The sequence below is a fragment of the Trypanosoma theileri genome, assembly GCF_002087225.1.
Source record: "Trypanosoma theileri isolate Edinburgh chromosome Unknown TM35_Tth_24_V1, whole genome shotgun sequence".
NCBI lineage: Eukaryota > Euglenozoa > Kinetoplastea > Trypanosomatida > Trypanosomatidae > Trypanosoma > Trypanosoma theileri.
In genome coordinates, this window is record NW_021639866.1 from 60,024 (window position 1) to 79,992 (window position 19,969).

At 43.6% G+C, this 19,969-nt stretch overlaps 11 protein-coding genes across 11 annotated transcripts; all 11 read left to right on the forward strand.

Moving 5' to 3' along the window:
- Window positions 1-111: 111 nt before the first annotated feature.
- Window positions 112-657, forward strand: TM35_000241230 (putative 60S ribosomal protein L14; the record flags this gene model as incomplete). Its single annotated transcript, XM_029027535.1, has 1 exon — window positions 112-657. One exon carries the CDS (start codon window positions 112-114, stop codon window positions 655-657), a length of 546 nt encoding a protein of 181 aa, XP_028881039.1.
- A 248-nt stretch (window positions 658-905) lies between these two features.
- On the forward strand, window positions 906-1,511 carry TM35_000241240 (uncharacterized protein; the record flags this gene model as incomplete). Its single annotated transcript, XM_029027536.1, has 1 exon — window positions 906-1,511. The coding sequence occupies one exon, from the start codon at window positions 906-908 to the stop codon at window positions 1,509-1,511; it is 606 nt and encodes a 201-aa protein (XP_028881040.1).
- Window positions 1,512-1,850: 339 nt separating this feature from the next.
- TM35_000241250 (putative cytosolic malate dehydrogenase) lies at window positions 1,851-2,843 on the forward strand (the record flags this gene model as incomplete). The annotated part of the gene is made up of 1 exon (XM_029027537.1): window positions 1,851-2,843. The coding sequence occupies one exon, from the start codon at window positions 1,851-1,853 to the stop codon at window positions 2,841-2,843; it is 993 nt and encodes a 330-aa protein (XP_028881041.1).
- An 881-nt stretch (window positions 2,844-3,724) lies between these two features.
- On the forward strand, window positions 3,725-5,035 carry TM35_000241260 (uncharacterized protein; the record flags this gene model as incomplete). The annotated part of the gene is made up of 1 exon (XM_029027538.1): window positions 3,725-5,035. The coding sequence occupies one exon, from the start codon at window positions 3,725-3,727 to the stop codon at window positions 5,033-5,035; it is 1,311 nt and encodes a 436-aa protein (XP_028881042.1).
- Window positions 5,036-5,475: 440 nt separating this feature from the next.
- Window positions 5,476-6,864, forward strand: TM35_000241270 (uncharacterized protein; the record flags this gene model as incomplete). Its single annotated transcript, XM_029027539.1, has 1 exon — window positions 5,476-6,864. The coding sequence occupies one exon, from the start codon at window positions 5,476-5,478 to the stop codon at window positions 6,862-6,864; it is 1,389 nt and encodes a 462-aa protein (XP_028881043.1).
- Window positions 6,865-7,200: 336 nt separating this feature from the next.
- TM35_000241280 (uncharacterized protein) lies at window positions 7,201-10,209 on the forward strand (the record flags this gene model as incomplete). The annotated part of the gene is made up of 1 exon (XM_029027540.1): window positions 7,201-10,209. The coding sequence occupies one exon, from the start codon at window positions 7,201-7,203 to the stop codon at window positions 10,207-10,209; it is 3,009 nt and encodes a 1,002-aa protein (XP_028881044.1).
- A 544-nt stretch (window positions 10,210-10,753) lies between these two features.
- On the forward strand, window positions 10,754-12,874 carry TM35_000241290 (heat shock protein 70; the record flags this gene model as incomplete). The annotated part of the gene is made up of 1 exon (XM_029027541.1): window positions 10,754-12,874. One exon carries the CDS (start codon window positions 10,754-10,756, stop codon window positions 12,872-12,874), a length of 2,121 nt encoding a protein of 706 aa, XP_028881045.1.
- Window positions 12,875-13,199: 325 nt separating this feature from the next.
- On the forward strand, window positions 13,200-13,787 carry TM35_000241300 (uncharacterized protein; the record flags this gene model as incomplete). The annotated part of the gene is made up of 1 exon (XM_029027542.1): window positions 13,200-13,787. The coding sequence occupies one exon, from the start codon at window positions 13,200-13,202 to the stop codon at window positions 13,785-13,787; it is 588 nt and encodes a 195-aa protein (XP_028881046.1).
- A 401-nt stretch (window positions 13,788-14,188) lies between these two features.
- On the forward strand, window positions 14,189-15,751 carry TM35_000241310 (uncharacterized protein; the record flags this gene model as incomplete). Its single annotated transcript, XM_029027543.1, has 1 exon — window positions 14,189-15,751. One exon carries the CDS (start codon window positions 14,189-14,191, stop codon window positions 15,749-15,751), a length of 1,563 nt encoding a protein of 520 aa, XP_028881047.1.
- Window positions 15,752-16,197: 446 nt separating this feature from the next.
- Window positions 16,198-17,442, forward strand: TM35_000241320 (uncharacterized protein; the record flags this gene model as incomplete). The annotated part of the gene is made up of 1 exon (XM_029027544.1): window positions 16,198-17,442. One exon carries the CDS (start codon window positions 16,198-16,200, stop codon window positions 17,440-17,442), a length of 1,245 nt encoding a protein of 414 aa, XP_028881048.1.
- Window positions 17,443-17,963: 521 nt separating this feature from the next.
- TM35_000241330 (uncharacterized protein) lies at window positions 17,964-19,883 on the forward strand (the record flags this gene model as incomplete). Its single annotated transcript, XM_029027545.1, has 1 exon — window positions 17,964-19,883. The coding sequence occupies one exon, from the start codon at window positions 17,964-17,966 to the stop codon at window positions 19,881-19,883; it is 1,920 nt and encodes a 639-aa protein (XP_028881049.1).
- Between the last annotated feature and the right edge of the window lie 86 nt (window positions 19,884-19,969).

Here is a 19,969-nt window from a genome sequence, read left to right on the forward strand (position 1 = left end):
TTTTTTTTTTTTTTTTTTTTTCTTCCCTTTTTCTTTTCTCGATATTTTATTTATTTACAAAACACAAATTATTATTTTCTTCATTAGGCAGCAAACAAGAGCAGGATAATCATGGTGAACGCAAACTACATTCGTGCTGGCCGTTTGGTGCGTATTATGCGCGGCCCCCGTCAGGACCGTGTTGGTGTGATTGTTGACATCATTGACGCCAACCGCGTGCTTGTGGAGAACCCCAGCGATGAGAAGATGTGGCGCCACGTGCAGAACCTCAAGAACGTTGAGCCACTCAAGTTCACCGTTGCCGTGTCGCGCAACTGCAGCACAAAGGCCCTCGCAGCCGCCCTCGCGGAGAAGAAGACACTCGAGAAGTACGCCGCCACAAAGGCGGCCACACGCATCGCCGCGAAGAAGGCTATGGCAACATCCACTGACTTTGAACGCTATCAACTCCGTGTTGCCAAGCGCTCACGCGCCTACTGGACTCGCAAGGTCTTTGACGAGAACGACAAGAAGGCTCCCGTCTCATGGCACAAGGTGGCACTCAAGAAGCTGTTGAAGAACGCCAAGAAGGTTGACAGCAAGCCTGCTGCTAAGAAGCGCATTGAGAAGGCTCGTGCGGCCCGCAAGACGAAGGCGTCCAAGACAGCTAAGGCGTAAGCGGGAACACAGAGTGATATTCTCTCTTTATCTTATTGATATTTATTGTGAGTTTGTATTGCCTTTCGTTTTTATTTTTACTTTCATAATCTTTTTCTTCCGTTACCTCGTTGGTAGTTTTTTTTTTTATTTTGTATGTGTCTGTGTTTGAGGAAATTGGTGTCTATGGTTTATTCTTTTTTCCATTTTGCTTATAATCGTTCTTTTTTTTTTTTTTTTTTTTCTTCGTTGACGTGCTATGTCCAGTAATGGACGGGGCCACATTTGATGAGTTGGTACTTCAGTGGGTAGAAAATCTTCAGGGCATCTCACGCGAAGAACGTTGCCGTGTGCTTGAACGCACATGCGACTCTCTGCAGTCGCAGAACAGTGAAAGTCTGCTCGTACTGAAGGCCCGCGATTTGCTCCACACTGTGCGGGCGGCCACAGATGTGAAGGTACTTCGTCAGGTTGCGGCGCTACTTGCCAAGGAAGACGCCGCGACAATTATAGAGAAACATTTGGCGCCGTATTGCACGCTGACGCTTCGTCATGGACAAGGCACACTTCTGCGTATTACAGCGGCACCCAATGTGGCCGTTAACTTGGCGGCGCAGAATGCATCCGCGATAAAAGAGTGGAAATATGCAGGCGAACCTCAAACGTGGTGTGCCGCTCGTAGTCCTTGTAGCGTGGGAGTGCGTACGGTGTTCACAGACGATAAAGAAGATGTGGTAGTCTCTTTTCACGACGAAATCGTCTTCGACGCGTGTGATCACGTTTACGAGATTGAACGAACCTTTTTGATAAGTGCTTCCTCTAACGTGGACACTGTGTTGACTGCACTTCAGCTGGTCAACCCTTCTTCTATTTGACCGCGTATTCGTGGTTCACCCACTTCGGCAGAGGTGAAAAACGAAAAAAGAATGGTGTGTGTGTGTTTGTTGTTGGAGGGATCTTCTCCCTTTCATGCAAAGTCTGTGATACTTGCATCTGTCTGCTATGAGAAGAATTCCTTTTCCCCCAGATACTCTTTTATATGACTTCACTAATGGATACATCTTCTGTTTACCTTCTTCTTCCTTACTTATTGCTACTACTACTGTTCCTTATTCCTTATTCCTCTATTACAATAAGAGTTTTTCTACTACACAAAAGTATTACAAACAAATACATAAATACACAAGCAAATACAAAAAGAAAGAGCAATAAACATGCCGAAACTTCCTCCGTCTGTACGTGTGGCAGTAACGGGTGCTGCTGGTCAGATTGGTTACTCGCTGCTTCCACTCATTGCCTCAGGCCGTATGCTTGGACCAACACAGCATGTGCAACTCCGTCTGCTTGACATTGAACCGGCAATGAATGCACTCCAGGGTGTACGCGCGGAACTTATTGACTGTGCCTACCCGCTGCTGGATGATATCGTCATCACGCACGAACCGAAAGTCGCATTTGAAGGTGCCGATGTCGCTATCTTCCTCGCGTCAGTCCCACTCAAACCTGGACAGGTGCGTAGGGATCTCCTGCGCGCGAATGCAAAGATATTTACCGAACAAGGACGTGTACTGGGCGAGGTTGCATCCCCCGATTGCCATGTCTGTGTTGTTTGTAACCCAGTTAACACCGGCGCCCTTATTCTACTTCAGGCCGCAGGCGGTAAAATCAAAGCGAAAAATGTTACAGCCCTCACACGCCTTGACCACAACCGCGCCAGAGCACTTCTGGCGGAACGTGCAAAGGTCCGCGTGGAGGATGTGAAGAACTGTATCATCTGGGGAAACCACAGCAGTACGCAGGTGCCAGATGTAAATGCCGCCACTGTTAAAGGTGTACCCGCGCGAGAGGTTATTAAGAATGATGCATTTCTTGATGGAGAGTTCATAACAACTGTGCGAGAACGTGGGTTTGTAGTCTTGAAATTACGGGGTCTCTCGTCAGGCCTTGGTACAGCCAAAGCTGCTTGCGATCATGTGCACGATTGGCTACTCGGTACACCGGAGGGTACACATGTCTCCATGGCAGTGTACTCAGATGACAACCCATACGGTGTACCCGGGGGCCTTATATTTTCCTTCCCAGTCACCTGTCGTGATGGGGAATGGCATATTGTTAAGGACATCAAGATCTCCCCAGCGGTGGCGGAGCGTATTAAAGCCACAACGGCTGAACTGGAGGATGAGCGAAAAGAAGCAGCCAGTTCTTGAACCCACCACCCCCAAAAAAAAGAAAAAAAGAAAATGGGAATGGGGGAAAGAAAAGTAAAAACTGAGAAATAGGGAAATGCAAAGTATGCAATAAAAAGATTTACTAGAGGGTATGTGTATTTTATTATTATTATTATTATTATTATTATTATTATTATTATTATTATTTTTTTTTTTTAGGGGGTGGAGTTTGTGCTTTTGGTTTATTTTATTTTTTTGTAGGAATTTGTGAGAAGAATATGCAACTGTTTTTGCTCTAGTAATTTAAGGTTGGGATTGTGCTTCATTGTCTTTTTCATTTTTTTTTTTGTTTTCTTGATGGCTGGAGAAAACCACCATCTCAGTTTTTCAAAAAGGATTTAAGATCTGTTTTTTTTTTTTTTTTTTCTCTGCCGTCCCACCTACTCCTAGTCCCACTACGTAGAGGGCTCTGGAGTTGAAGGGACTCTAGAATCTGCCACTTCGTATAAGTGCTGCCAGGTGAGTTATCTGGTGTTATAGTGAATTTGATATTTAATACTTCCCTTTCCCGTGCATTGTCAGAATACGCTATTGTTGTAATTATTTGTAACTTCATAAATTATTTGTTCGTTTGTTTGTATTTATTTGTTTGCGAGGTTTGACCCAAGTGGGAATCTTATTCGAGATTGATCCTCCCTCTCTCTCTCTCTCTCTCTGTTTTTTTTTTTTTTTTTTTTTTTACTTTTTTACTGCTTTTGTTTGTTCTCTCGTTACCGCCTTTACATATATTTGTTAAGAAGGTGGTGGAAGAGGGAGTACAATTGTGTGTACTATTTCTGTTAAAGAGGAAATACAAAAGGAAGGTAAATCTTGAAGAAAATAGATAAACAGAATATAGAGTTTTTCTCCATTAGAGTATAATGGCAGCAGCAGTAGATGGCGGCACATCTCGGCGTACGCGACACCGTGCAGTTGCTGCTCTTTCAGAGATTGACGCCGCACTGACGGAAACTGCTCTAATAAACAGTAAATATAGTGATAATGTGTTGTTATCACATCGCACAAAACCGATTGTACGCTACAAAAACCTAGAAGATATGATACAGGATAATTTGAGACCTGATCCCCATGCTGCGACGCGAGAGGCTCTGCGGGTTCTGCAGATGGTGCCTGTCTTGCGTGATGAAATTGCTCTCTTAGAGGACGATACACTACGAAATATCTGTCTATTCCTTGGCGAACGTTCACGTGAACTGGCGTATTTTGGCTCCGTCTGTCGTCGTCTACGACGCATTGTGATTGGGCTTACTCCACCGGTTGCCGTTATCGCACCAGATATGATCCCACTGGAGAGTCTCTCGCAGGACCGTGTAGCGGACTCTCTTTGCGCTTTTTTCGCCCCATACAAGCGAGGTCAGTTTGTACAGCAGTTACGCCTTGTTGATGCAAAGTATGCCTCTTCATTACCGATAAATGTTGTGCTTCCTTTCTGTAGCCCGCACCTTTTTCCTTCCCTTGTGAAGTCACTACCCTCTTTAACATTTCTTGATCTTCGGGGTGTTCAGTGGGACTGTCATTCCAATCCCAATTTATTGCGGTACTTTTTCAGTGATCTTTATCTTGTAGCCCCAAAGTTACAGACATTAAAAATCGGTGTAGAACTCTTCTCGCAGTGGTCACCCGGGTGGTGGCAACGTCTTTCCGCATTAACACAACTTGTTGTGGGGTCGCGTCGAGATCAGGCAATCGCTGCGGGTTTAACGCCAAAACCTGCAATCTTGCAGGATGAGTTTTTTGAGATGTTACGCAACCCGCAGCGACAATGGCGGGTAAAGCTGTGGTGTGCACTGGAGCGTGATGCACTTCTCAAACTGCTGTTACCCAACCAACCATTCCCCGATTTGCAAGAACTCACACTAAATCTCTCCAATGTAGACATCCTTGATGAGTTCAAGCGGTCACAGATAAAATCCCCAAGAGATGCTAAGACTCGCAAGAACGGAAAGAAATCAATTGTGCAATCCAATGATGAGATGGATATGCGTGTGATGTTTCCATCTCTACAGGCACTTACACTGTCGAATGTGGATCAGTGCCCACAAATGGCGGCTGAATTGCTTGAACGAATGACACTCCGAGCGCCAAAATTCAAATATTTCACAGTGGTAAATACTACAAGAATGCCACCACTACCGAAGCCAAAGCGTCGTGTGCTACCCACTGCCACGTAAAGTTTGATGTAGAGTATAAGAAAGAAAGAAAGAAAGAAAGAAAGAGGGTGTGTGGGCGAGTATGCGCTCAGGTATATACCATGTGGTATCGGTTTTTCTTCTATTCTCCTTTTTTTTTTTTTTTTTTGAATTTCCTTGCCTGGACCACGGTTGTATTCTTGAAGAAAGGCATGAAGTTTTAAGAATTGGAGGAGAAGGGAAAATATCACTCTTTTTTTTTCTTCTTTTGTTTGCTTTTTCGGCATGAAATGAGGGTAGGCTCCATAATCCTCTGGAGAAAAAAATATATAAATAGTTTCTTGCATTACTTTCCTCCTCATATGCTTGTGGCCCTTTTTTTTCTTGTTTTTGAGAAACTTTTCTTTTTCCTCCTTTTTTTTCTTCTGTACTTTATATTTGTATGTGATTTCTGATTATGGACGTTGTGTGGGGTGAAGAGAATGTACGGTGTACCTCTGGAGTGCTGTGAATGTGCCATTCCAATTGCAGATGATGGGGCACTGCGGGCTGTACTTCTCGTGCCTTGTCAACATCTTCTTCACGTGGGGTGTGTGGACTATATTCGCAAACGAAGAAAACTACACCAACTTATTGACGGAGCGGATTTAAATGGAATTGTGACAACGACTCCCTTTTTGCAGAGTAGTAGTAGTGATGTTGATGCTACTTTTGAAAATGCAAACATCACATCTACTACCTCCAGTAATAATAGTAACAGTAAGGATGAGAAGAGTAATACAATTCACAGCGATAAGCATAGTCGTATTGTTGCGTGTCCGGCATGTCATTCCCCTATTCAGAAACTTATTCCATTATTCCCCAGCATAGGAGATATGCATAGACCGACCAATGACAATAACAGTGGTGTTGCTTTACAATATGGGAAAGTACATCATAAACAGAAGACTAATATTGCTCATCTTCGTGCACTTTATGAACAACGAAAAAATGTGACACAGTTAACACGCACTTGTGCCTTACTGCATGAGAGACTTTCAGAAGTGCAAGCAGAGGTTGATTCCTTGTCGAAGATTCTTCCAAATCCATTACCCTTAGTGAGTGGATCAAGAGTATCTGAAGATGAACTTTGTGTAGATGGCATGACAGCCACAGAGCTAGAATTATACATAACACAATCATCTTCTACATTAGAACGATTAGAACGTGAAGTACGTGAACAGCGACGATTGACTGAACGAAGACGAAAAAAGTTGAGTTCCTTGAAATCACGCTATCATGCACAAAAGGAGCCAACACCTAAAAGATTAGCTGGTGATAGAATAAAGGAGGGTATAGAGTCCAGTGATGGTGAAGGGAAATGCGACACGCTAAATGATTGCAGACGTCCACGTTCAGCACCGGTTGTAGATGTGGATGAAGAAGAAGAAAAAGAAAAAGAGAGAAAATCATCAGCTGCATTACAAGTAATGGTTGTTTCCTCAGTAGAGGGTAGTAATGCGGAGGAGAGTGGTTCTGATGATAATAGTGATGATGTGATCTTTGTTGACCAGACAACACCTCCCATCGCTAGTACCACCAGTAGGAGTGATAGTCGTGGTGCGGCAGATGCTACTACGGGTGGCTTTGTCTATACCGGGCAAACATATCCAATCACAGAATATATGAGTCCTGGTAATATCAACAGCGACAATATCACCGATAGTAATGCAGCTGATGTTGATGATGATAGTGATATTATGAGATGCTACAATCATTTACAGCAGGTAACATCAACACGACAAAGGACGATTCATCCCTCTAATGCTGTGCGTCTTCTTCCAAGACGTGAAGATCGACTTTGGCAGTCATCGCTGGAAGGTCTTCTGTAGTAGTAAGAATGGGGGTAAAAAAAAAAAAAAAAAGAAAAGAAAATAGAAGAAAAGTAAACTCTACCCCACCCTTTCAAGAAAAAAAAAAGAAATGATATTCGATCCAAGATCACTCTGAATCTTTTCTTTCTTTTTTTTTTTTGTTTCTTCACGCTTTCTAAGACCTTTTTGTTTATAATGGTTGAGTGAAAGTGCCCTTGTCAAACTCATATTTTAATTAATACAGCTACTTCTTTTCTTTTCTTCTTTTTTCTTCTTTCTGTGTTTTTTTTTTTTTTTTTCTTTTTTCTTTTTCTTACTTTTCAAATAACCTTCGATAAAGGGGGTAATAAGACAATGAAGGGATTTGTCTTGCCATCTCTCAAAAAGTCCGGCAAAGAGCAGTTGTGGACTTCACAGGTGCAAGTACCGTCACCACCAGCAGACCTTCTCACTACCGAATTGAATACTGTATTGCCGTGCGTTGATCGTACCACTCGTCGACAAGAATTAAAACGCTTACAATGCAAAGCCGCAGCACTGGAAGCCGCAGCGGAGCGTGAACACCTGGAATCCTTGGAACGTAGAATCCGTACTGTTATCTGTGGACGCGAGCATGAGAAACGCTACAGGATGTTGTGGCAATATCAGGAAGAAAAGGCTCGCGTGGAACGAACAACAGCCGCTGCGGAGGCGAAGGCATTGGCACTTCAGCGATGGCGATATATGCAAGGTGTATCCAACTACAAGTCACGGGGTTATATACTGCATCTTGAGACAGCTGCGCGTATTCACATTGCCGAACAAGAAAAAGGAGCAAGAGAACATATAATGTCATTGGTTGATTTATTTTTACTAGAGGAGAAACGACGACGTGCAGTTCGTGAGGCGGCTTCCGCGGAGTGTATTTACGAAGACTTAAAGGGTGTACGTGACTGGGAATGCCGCATTGCCCAATCAGCATTTCGTCCGACTAAACCATTTGGACCAACAAGCGAAATTTTCACTCGACGCAATATTGGTTCTGGCGGTTACCGAGGAAGAACAGATCTTCTTATGGACTATACTATCTGTGAAGAGGAACAAAAAATGCGTTACTGTATTATTTGTGATGAGCGCCTGGAGCGTTTACAGCTTGTCTGGCAACATGATAGAGCACAGATAATGTTTGCAGAAGAACCACACGCGAGAAATTTCTTGGAAGAGTTGTGTTACTATGGATCCTGTCAGGCACGTTTATCTGCAGTGCTTAAAATTCAGCGTTGGTGGCGCATGTTGGGTGTTACCCCATGGGGAGAACGTAAAATGCGAGAGTTAAGAAAATGTGTAACTCGAAAACGTCATCAAATGAAAGCGAGTGAATTTCGTAATGTAATACAGCGTATGCAACGAAACTTGCATTCTACTAGCACTACTCTTTCACCAGAGGAACTGGAGAACAAGAAGAAGGCTCTTGAACGAGCTGCAGAGATGTCATACCAGTATTTATTTGATTACTTTGTTTATACTTTAATGAACCGTACATCCAATTTACAAGAAATGGAAATGCAGCGACTCCGCTCCTACACCTTTGCTACAGATGATGGTACAACTCCCATACCACCTGTAGTCGCACCTCTTCGTGTGCCATACCGTATGTATGTAAGAAAGCAACCAGTACAGCCATATCCTCGTTGGCGTTTACTTCGATGGATTGAAGGTTCTACCTCACTCATACAGAAAATAAATATGTGTGAAAAGGAAGAAACACAAGAAAGAGAAGCATTACAAGCTCGTGAAGAAGGTGAAGCTAACATTCTTCAATTGTATCATACGGCTTTAAATCAGGGTCCATGGGCCTGGCGATCTCTTTACACCGCTGTTCTCCTTATTGAACAGGAAGAAGAAATGTGCCGTAATATGTTACAGACTGGAGAACAAGATAATCGTGCCCTTGTCTTAGTAGAGGCGGAGGCTTCCATGTCAAGATGCATGTCAGCAGTGGAGGGAAGGTGGTATGTTCTTTGCGAAGAGGAACGACAACGTTTGCTTCTTGTGGAGGAAGAGCATAATGAATTTATTCGCATGACAGAGAATGAATGGCGTTGGGACAATCTTCTTCGTTTTCGCATTAAATTTAAGGAATCATTTGGAGGTACATTACTCTGGAAGATGGCATTCAAAAATGGTATGGGAAGAAAATTTGTATCTCTTGATAGTGTTTCTTGTATTATTCAAAGGTTTTTCCACTCTACACTTGGGCGTATGCGTCGTAAACGGGAAAGGATTCCAACACCTGAAGCACAATTAAAGAAAACAGCAGAAGAGATGGTACACCTCTTAGAGTTACAATGGGAGGAAGAGAGACAATCCGTGTGGAAATTCACCCAAGAGTTTAGTTCTGCAGAAACTCATGTGAATACAGCCGTGGAATTGTTCTCTGCTTGGTTTGATGAAAAGGCAGAGGAACCAATGGAAAGAGAATATAAGGCAATTGTAGCACGGTTTCTACAGGCTAACAAGGAATTATATAAAATGATGCATATCTTATTTTCTGTTGTGCGTAATGGTCGAGAACGGATTGAGGATCAAGAAAAACAAGAACGTGAGGCCCTGCGACATACCAAGACGTTTATTGCCATATCAGTTCATCACCTCTGTATACAAGAAGCTTCAGAACGAGAGAATATAATGAACGAGTTTGGGGAATTACAGTTGCAGTGGGAGGAACGTGCAGAACTTCTTCTTGCTCTGGCGAGAAGTACCGCCATTACTACTACTACTACTACTACCGAAGAGGTTACTAACAAGGAAAAGGTGGCGTCAATGAAAAAATCAACTCTTCCTAACTTGATATTACCATCTATGTCTCCAGTGGAACGGATGGTTTCGCGTGAAAATATTACTCGCAAACATCTTTCTTTAGAGGAACGACGAGGTCGTGCGGAGTTTCTTCTCTCACTTCACGTTTGTTTTCGATCTACCATCATGCAGGAAGAGCATCAGGAATTGTTGGTGCTTTGTGAAGGTGTCGATAGTTGTATTTCTCCTCATCCCTTACTTCGGCTGCTGATGACTGCAGAGGAGGAGGGGCGGCGCCACATTCAAGAAGAGTTCTATAAAAGCTTTGCCGCACTGTTAGAGCGTGGTTGTGTTATGTATAGAGATGAGGCCCTTCTGCCGCGATTTCTTCGAGGACACTTGAGCTTTGCAAGCGAGGCCCGTTACTTTGACAGACATTTAACAGAGTTGCTGCTTCAACGCCTGGCACATATGGGAAGTAAGATCAATGAGCTCATTGCCGCAGAGACTTGTGCCCGTGCTCGGGTGGAATATATGGAAGAAATACAGAGACGCTTGTATCTACGTGGTGGTTTATTATTCTGATGTATATTTGAATGTATGAAAGGAAAACAAATAAAAAAGTTATCAACTGCCTGAAGAAATTTACATTATGTTTTTTTTTTTTTATCCTTGCTTTTCTTGAACACGTGGAGTAGTGGTAGTGGCGGTGGTGGTGTGAGTCTGCTGTTTTTTTTGGTTCTATACGGTTTCTCATATATATATCTGTGTTGTGTGTGTGTACCTTTTTTTTTTTCTTTTTTTTTCGTTTGACATTAATTTCTGGAAAGTTTTTAATAATCTTTCTTTCATAAGAATTGGTTGTTGTTTTTTTTTTTTTTTTTTTTTTTTCTATTCCTTTTTCCTTCGTGTTCTTCTTTTGTATTATTCTCAATTGAATTCCTTGCCTTTATTTCGTTTCATGTTTCTCAACTATTGTGACATGCGAAAACAAATGTAAAATGCACATCATAAATAATGAATAATAAAACCAATCTAAGCCGAGAACTAAAAAAGAAATAAATAAAAAAAAAGGAAGGTAACACAGAAATAAAAAAAAAAAAAACAAACACACCATTGAAGAGCGTGAATGGAGGAGTTCAACGGGGCTATTGGTATTGATCTCGGTACAACGTACTCATGTGTGGCGGTATTCCGCAATGACGCAGTGGAGGTCATTCCGAACGACCAAGGCAACCGTACCACACCGTCCTGTGTCGCATTTCACAACGGCGATGTGCTCGTTGGGGATAGTGCCAAACATTTGGCAGCACGCGGAGTGCGGGGGGTTGTATACGACGCTAAGCGTATGATTGGCCGCAAGTTTAGTGAGAAGTGCATCCAAGAGGACGCACAACGCTGGCCATTCTCTATCGAAGCGGGGGAGAGGGACAGTGTGCTTATCACTGTTGAGCATAATGGGGAAGTAATACGACTAGAACCAGAACAGATTTCTGCTCGTGTACTTTCATACCTTAAAATGTGCGCAGAACGATTTCTTGGTAAACACGTGCGACGTGCAGTCATTACAGTTCCCGCATATTTTAATGATGCGCAGCGAGAACGTACGAAGGCTGCTGCCCGTATCGCCGGTCTTGAGGTACTCCGTATTGTGAATGAACCAACTGCTGCTGCGCTGTGCTATGGTCTTGGAATTGGCTCTGGTGCTGGTGCCCAAGGTAGTGATCGCCCTGTGAACGTGTTAGTATTTGACTTTGGGGGAGGTACATTTGATGTGTCTATCATTACTATAGATGGTGGTTCCTTTGCAGTACGGGCGACGGCGGGTGACACACACCTTGGAGGACAGGATGTGGATGGGGCCTTACTGCAATATGTGGTAGACGACCTGAAACGTCGCCATGGTGTAGATGCGGAAAAACAACCCAAATTATTGGCCAAGTTATTAGCACGATGTGAACAGGTAAAGCGTGTTCTCTCGCATGCCCCTTCGGAGGAGTTCGTGCTAGATGGTGTATTACCAGATGGTGAAGAATATACTCTTCATATTTCTCGCGCCAAACTGGAGGAGTTGTGCGGGAAGGTGTTTGCCCGTTGTATGGAAGTTGTACGTCGGGCGATGAAAGATGCGCAGATGACACCTGCTGATGTGGACGATGTTCTTCTTGTTGGCGGTAGTTCCCGCATTCCGGTATTGCGAGAGCGTCTGCAGTCAATGTTTCCCTCCTCGCGTCTCTCCGGTGCGGTACATCCTGACGAGGCAGTTGCTATTGGCGCCGCCGTGCAGGCCGATATTGTCGCCGCCCAACACTGTAGTGGAGATGAGGTGAATGCCGATGAGGAGAATAGACATGTGCCGTCGGCCCGCACGGCGGGTGTTGTGTTGATGGACGTTGTGCCGCTCTCCATTGGTGTTGAGGTGGATGACGGGAAGTTTGATGTGATCATCCGCCGCAACACCACCATCCCCTACCGCGCGTCGAAGGAGTACAGCACGGTGGAGGACAATCAAGAGGAAGTGGAGGTGCGGGTCTTTGAGGGCGAGCGGCCACTCACACGGCACAATCACGAGATTGGCGCATTCGTCCTTGACGGCATCACTCGTGCAAAGAAGGGAGAACCCACCATCAATGTCACCTTCGACGTGGATGCAGACGGTATTCTCACCATCACCGCAACAGAGGAACTCGCACACGTCACGAAAACACTCATTGTCGCCAATGAAGAGCGGCTCAGTGAGGAAGCTGTGCAAAAAATGATTGAAGTAGCACAGAAGTTCTCCGCACGGGATGCAGTAGCCGTTGCTATTATGGACGCTACACAACAACTTTCACGTGGATTTGAGGAACTCGAAAAGGCACTTGCCGAAATAACATCTCCTTTGTCAGAGAAACTGCAGAGACGTGTTGCATTTCTCGATCATGGGAAAGAGTGGCTCACGCAGCAGTTGCCAAAATACACAGATGCGCAAGCTGTGGAGGTGAAAACGAGGAAAATCATGAAACTTATTCATAAAGCTATGAAAACACTTCGACGTGAGACTCATAAAGGAGTTGATCGAAACCACAGTCAGAATAGTGGCAGTGGTGATGAAGACAATGATGATGATGATGAAGAGGAAGGGGAAGAGAATGAAAGCGATACAGATGATGAAGGTGATGATGAAACCAAAAGACGAAAGTCTCGGAAACACAAAAGTGTGTCACGCCAAAAACGACCACGCAAGAGTTTAAGTGAAGAAAAGGAGTGAAGGATGATATCCGATTTTTGGCAGTATCATATTACCTGTTTTTTTTTTTTTTTTTAAGTGTTACTGGACCCTTTTTTTCCTTCTTTGTAAAGGTTTTTTCTTCTTTTTACTTTTTTTGTTGTTGTTGTTATTGTTTCATTGTCTCTCATCCATTGGTCTATTGATCTTTTTTTCTTTTTTCTTTTTCTTCGTTTTTTCTCTCTTTTCCTCCGTGTACGTGTGTATATATGTATCTGTGATTGTTATACACACCTATTTTAATTCTACGTTATCAATACTTTTTTTCCCCTTTCTTTGCCGAAAAAGGGGGCGGAGTAGAGCAAGCATGCCAAAGATGCCAACAGCCAAACGAGAGAAGGTGACACCAACTAAAGGCCACAAACAACGAAGTGATGTAAAAAAAGGAAAACCATCTGCTAAGAGTCACCCCAAATGGCAAAAATCACAAGATCAACAGCAACAGCATCAAGAGCAACAGAAACAGCAGCAGTCTAGTAAAAACGAGGCTTTGCGTGCAGCTCTTGCTAATGCATTTTCTTCTTCTCATTCCTCTGGTGGGGATGCTGATGCTTCTGCTGTGGAAGTGGATGAGTATGGGAAGGGTTGCCCAACAGACCGACTGCAATTTGGTTACGCACCAGCCATTGCTGCAGAAGCTGTGGCATTTCACAACACTATTTCAGCGAAGAAATGGATCGATGATCGGCGCCGGCAAGGTCGTATTACAATTGTAAAGAAACAAAAGCTCACGAGGCCAAATTGTGAGCCTATGACATCATTACTCAAACTTAAGCAACACTGGCGGAATACTAAACAGTTTCTCGCAGAGGTACGTGGCAGTGGCAGTAACGTTGCACAGGATGCAGCAGACGATCTTCTTGAGATGCTTGTATCACAACAACGTGTTGCATAGTAAGGTCTATCTCGTAAGTTTTATACATCATTCGAATAAATTGAAATTATTTTTCTTCCATTCTGTTTCTTTCTTTCTGTGTGTGTGTGTGTGAGGTGATGGTTGTGGTGGTGGGAGAAGTTTCAGTCTTTCATTATATATATATATATATATATATATATATGTTATTATTGCCTCCCTTTTTTTTTCTGCGGTATCTGATGATGGTAACTCAATTGAAATACTGTGATTTTTATATTGGGTGCATTAATAATGGTGTCTTTTTTTTATTTTCGTTCTCGTTTCTTTCTGGGAAAAGTGTGTGTAGTGAATGAAGATAATAGGGATCAGCAAAACCGAATAAAAACATACTGTGGGGTGCAACAACATCAAGAACAAGAACAAAAACAACAATAAGATCTATGAACACTGAAAACCAAGAACTGCAAAAAGATAGAATGGAGACAGAGAAACCACAAGAACATCAGCAGAAGACGGCACAGAGTTCCGCCGAGCGTCGGATTGGTATGGAATTTCCACCGGTGCTTGATCGCGAAGATATTTTGCGTGAACAGCGGGCTGCAGTAACGCCTGAGGAGATGCGGCGCAGTATGCAGGATGATATTCCGCCTGTTGTGCGCAGTGTACTTGAGCTTACACACTTAATGATGAGTGGACACAGTCAGCGACTGCGGGCGGCACCGGGATATCAAGGCGGTCTATTCTACGGCGGCCGCCCATTCTGTTTCGCCAGCGGCTACCGCGACGGCACACGTCCACGTGAGATGGACGATAAGGGAAACCACATGAAACTGAAGGATCCACTCACATATGGTGTGCTCTCACTACCCGTGACGGCGGGATATCTTTGCGAGCTGCATGGTAAAGGTCTCTTCAATCTCCATACTCCACTAGTGCAGTACTTACCAGAGCTGCAGCAGAAACTGGATGAGACCATTACGGCGCGCAGTATTTTAGCCTTTACAAGAGTTATAGATGATCGTCAGGTGCTGAGGGATGCAGGGGTGAAGTGGATGCGGCCACATTTTTCATGGAATATTTGTGCTGCCACCCAAGAGTATGTATACGAACCACTTAACCGTTTCTTCGCCGCTGGTTCCTCCACACCTCTCACCGGTCAACAACAACGAGAGAACTTTATACAGTACCTTCGTACTTCACCACATGTAAAGGTGGTATCACAGTTGCCACGGGGGAAGTTAGGGTGGCACTTCCGTAGCGTTTCCCATTTCTCTGTTGCGTTGCTAATAGCAGCTGTTGAGCGGCAGTTGAAGGAAGTTAGTTTTGAGGCATCTATACGTAAGACAGTGTTTGAACCAGCGCAGAGCCATGGAGCGGGTTATGGACCACCAAAGTTGTGGCGTGATCCTAATGAACTTTTTTATCAGCCTAGTGGTCTTTCACTACAGCACCAGGGTTTCTTTCACCCACTAAAGGTGGGTTCTGTTGAAAATTCTGCTCCTCCACTTCTTAACGCCTCAATAAATCTTCATGCCCCCGTGGAAGACTATGGTAAGTTACTCTTACTTTCTCTTGATGCCATACGGCATGCACGAACAGCATTGGGTGATGCAGGTATAGAAGCAAATAATCCACACTATGATTTTGGTGTAGAATGGCTTAATAATGACCGTTGTTTGCAATTGACGCAGCGTGTATTGGGAATTGACTATTTACCCTCTGCGTCATCTTTCCGCTACAGTTGCAATCACGATTTAGGATGTTTCGGTGTAAGTAATTGTGGTACACGAAACGCGCGAATGTTGGCAAACACACTCTCTCGTATGATTCAGCACCTTTTTCTAAAGCATGTCATTGAAAAGGGTGTTGACGCCATGCGAGGACCAGACTTGGACAATCCTAACGAAGAATCAAGTGCGACAGAGAGAAAATTCCGTAAGGTGGTGAAACAGCAGGAATATACGAGTTATTTTAAGAAACATGAAGCGCACAAACGATTTTGAATTATTATTTTTTGTTTTTTTTTTCAAGTACCAAAAACAAAAACGAAAGGAAAAAAGAAATATATATATATATATATATTCGAAAAGAGAAAAATAAAGATACAAAAGAATGCAACAAAATACATTCTATGTGTGGGTCGTACATGGGGTTGGATGTTTCTAGTACCAATTGTAAGGTTGGGTGGAGGACTAAAACATACACACACACACACAATATATATAACCAAGGAAGGAAGGAAAAAAAGAAATGGCATGTGTTCTGATATATACATATATATGAGTATTCATATTGTTAAAAATAATATATTAATATTTCAAGTGTTTGATTTTCTCAGTAAGAGTTGAAATATATATATATATATATTTTTTTTTTTTGGTTAAACCTGGTGTGAATGCATTGGAAGAAGGCTAGCCACATAGGTGATTTTTTTTTTCTTTTTACTTGAATGGGATACTTTGGACTCATTACCGGTGTTGGCGTGTTACTCACCGCTGTTGCTTTTGGTGTGGTGCAGTGGCTGCGGACGGACAAGGAAGACCCGCGATATGCAGAAGAAAGTGCAGTGCGCCGTGAGTTTTTCTCTCACGCGTTGCAGCAAGCCATTTCTTCGTACAATACGACAACTAATCATTATGTATGGGGACGGACGCTAAAACCTTCCTATGCGGTACAATTGCACCCACTCAATATAGTTCAGCAGTATACACAGAAGAAGGAATTTGTGTGGATTGGAATCACCGCCGGTCCCTGGCTTGTTGGGTTAGCCGTGCTTCAGTTTAACTACGTCTCAATCTTCAGCGTACAGTTCTACAATGCGGAGTCAGGGGAGAGTTGGAAGTCGAAGAGTGTAGTTCCGTTGCTTGCACCGTTTTTTGGAGGTAAATGGGTTCCAAACGCCGTTGGTAACTTTGGTCCAAATGCCGCTGGACATCGGGTGGAGTTTAAGGCACCCTTTATTAACCAGCGCGCTGCTATTACCTTCACAGGTGACAGTGTGCATGTTGAAGTTGCCGGATCAGTATCACAATATATGGCGAATAAAACAACAACGCGATATCAACAACAACAAGAACTGATGTACAAGGTATTTGCCACGGCTTCTCTTCCTGAAGAATTCCTTGGTTTTGTTTTCCCACTCGGACCACGTCGTGCTGCACTCGTGAATAAAGTGGCTGCTGCACCACTCCAAGCCCCACTTGAACTACAACTCGGTGAACAAAAGTGGAGAGGTGCGGGATTCCTTTCAATGGATTATACACGGGGACTTCTTCGACGAGAGACACGGTGGTACTGGGCCTCTGCCACGGCACCTGATGGTTACGGCTTTCACCTGTCGGCAGGAACCTATGATATTGACAAGAAGAGTGTGGAGAACACATTCTTTGTTTCTGGAAAAGCTTTGCTGATTGATACAGCAGTTGTTTTCCTACCGGAGGTGATATATGTTACTCCCCAAAGTGATGAAAAGGATCATGATCGTGGTAATACTATTTGGAATATTACCGGTGACGGTGTTCACCTGCGCTTCCGTCGTGTTGACGCACATGACGGTAACTTCCATTATGGTATTGTAAGAGGAAATCTGGACCACAGTTGGGGTATATTTGATGGTACGATTAATGTGAATGGAGTGTCATATTCCTTTGAAAATGTTTCAGGAGTGATGGAGGAACATTATGCGATATGGTGATAATATTGTTCTTTTTATCTTTTCTCATGACTTGTTTTTTTTTTGTTTGTTTGTTTGTTTGCTTTCTTTTTGGTTTTGCAGTATTGAGATCTGGAAAAAAAAAATAATATTGAAAAAAAAAGAACTTGTACTGTTGTGTATTTTTGCTACCACCATTTTTTCTTGGTGTAGTAGGTGCACTATATATTTCTATTACGAGGTATGCCCGTTGTATTTTCATGACTTTGTTTTTATGCTTCTATGCGTGTTTTGTTTTTGATACTTATTTATTCACTTTTTCCATTTTTATCTCTCTTTTTTTTTATTCTGCTATGATGTATGCATCTATCTGTAATTATATGTATTATGTGTTTTTTTTTTTTTTTTTTTTCTGTGTATGTGTTTCCACGACCTTTACCCATTTCATATTGCAATACCTTCTTTGTTATTATTGTTTCTTTATCTTATTGAACTTTATCCCAAGTAGAAGAGAGCCCCTACTAGGGTTGTTATTCACCCCTGAGACATCCCGGGCTGTGTAGATGGAGTCATCCCCATCCTCGCTGAGTTATCTACGCGCTGTACAGCAGTTGGAGAAGAAGACAGAAGAGCTGGAGCGCGTCTTTAATGAGGCGCGGCGGCTAGAGCGCGAGAACTCAACACTCGCGCGAGAGAATGCCGCACTGCGGGAAGAGCGGGACGCACTCGCACAAAATGTGGCGCGCCTCGAAGCGCAGAACCGCGAGTGGCGGGATGAGTTTGGCCTCTTGGAGGCACAAGTGCGACAGCAACAGCAGCACCTGCAGGAGCACATTGAGCGGGAGTTCACGCGTGTGCAGGAAGCAGCGTTGCGGGGCCGTGAACACGGTGCTGAAGTCATCGCACAACAACAACTATTACAACAAGAAGAACAAGAAAAAGAAGAAAAAGAGCGGAAACAGTCAGCGTTGTTGGAGGCAAAATGCCGCGGACTAAGACGCGAAGTGGCACAGTTACGGCGTGCACTTGCAGTGGCGGGTGTGAACAGTCAGCAACAACACGGCCATCACACCACACATACACGCGCACGCAAACGTGAAGGTGATGTGATGGACGAGATTGAGGCGCGGGCCCTCGCCGGTGTTCGGGGAGAACTCGCAGCGTTTGCCGCAGAGAACGAGCGACTGATGAACGCGTTGGAACTGGAGCGTGACGCACGTGTTGCGGCCGAGTCTGGCGTAGAAAATCTACAGCAGTTGCTGCGGCGACAGCGAGATGTGAGTGAACAACAGCTGCAGCTAGCGAAGCAGGAACTTCAGGCACTTAATATGCAGAACGACACTCTCCTACAGGATCTAAGATATCTGATGGGAGGTGATGCACAGAACAATGGTGATGCTAACAGCACTTCGGTATTCCTAAAGGAGATGCACGCTAAAAAGCCGCGTCATCGTCAAAAACTTACAGTCGACCGTGGCACCATAACAACTGAGGTGCACTTAAGTACACTGCAATCACCTGAAAAAGCTGCAGAAAATGTAGCTGACATTCCGGTAAAAACTACCAACACCACAAGAACAACAACAGCAAGTGTTCCATCTACAGGGAACATGTTCGCTAGTTTGAATCAAACAGGTAGTTACGATTCAAATACATATATAAAGGAGCTCCTTCAAAGAGTTCATAACCTTGAGGAAAAAAACAGAGAACAAGATCATATAATTCGTGAAAAAGAGACGAATGAGCGACTACTCGAAGAACGTGTTGCACTTAACGCAGAAGAAAAGCAGCACTTGCGTTCCTTACTAGAGCAGGCAGAGGCATTTGAAAAGACCAGGGAAAGCAGTAATATCGTACGAGCAGTGGCAGACACTGAACTGAGCACAGTTCTAGAAGCCATTATTGACCTACTGCGTCTCTACGTGGATTGTGCAGCTCGGCTACGAGCCCGTTTATTTCCCCAAAATATCCCAATAGAGTCTACCCCTTTCCCCCTTATTCCCTGTCGTGAATACAGTAGCCCACACTTAAATGCAATATTCACCCACATTGGCGGAATAAGACACATTGCAACCGTAATAGATGACCTCGGGAAGACAAAATATGAGCAAGTAAAGGAGAAACAACATCCACTAGAACCTTCAGCAACTTCTACAAGAGAACACGAGTCTGGCATCTGTACTAGTTCTTCACATAACCGACAAGAGGTAGTCACCAGCACTCATTCATCAACATTACTGCAATGCACAAACTTCCTAAAAAATAGACAAACTACAAGCGCTATTGGTGCATGGCTGGAAGCCAGAAAAAACAACCTACAGGAGCAGCTCAGTAACAAGAAAACATTCAGAACAGCTTCACCCATACATGAACAGACTCTACCAAAGCAAATATACCAATCAGGTGAAACATTAGTTGAAGCCGCAAACGGACTACACAAACAATCATTCCACTCACAAAGCAAAGCGAAATTCACACCTTAACGCACCTACCTCAAACAAAAAATGACAAGAACTGATTTATTAAATCCTGTACACACCTCTCCATCTTACCACAAAAAAAAAAAAAA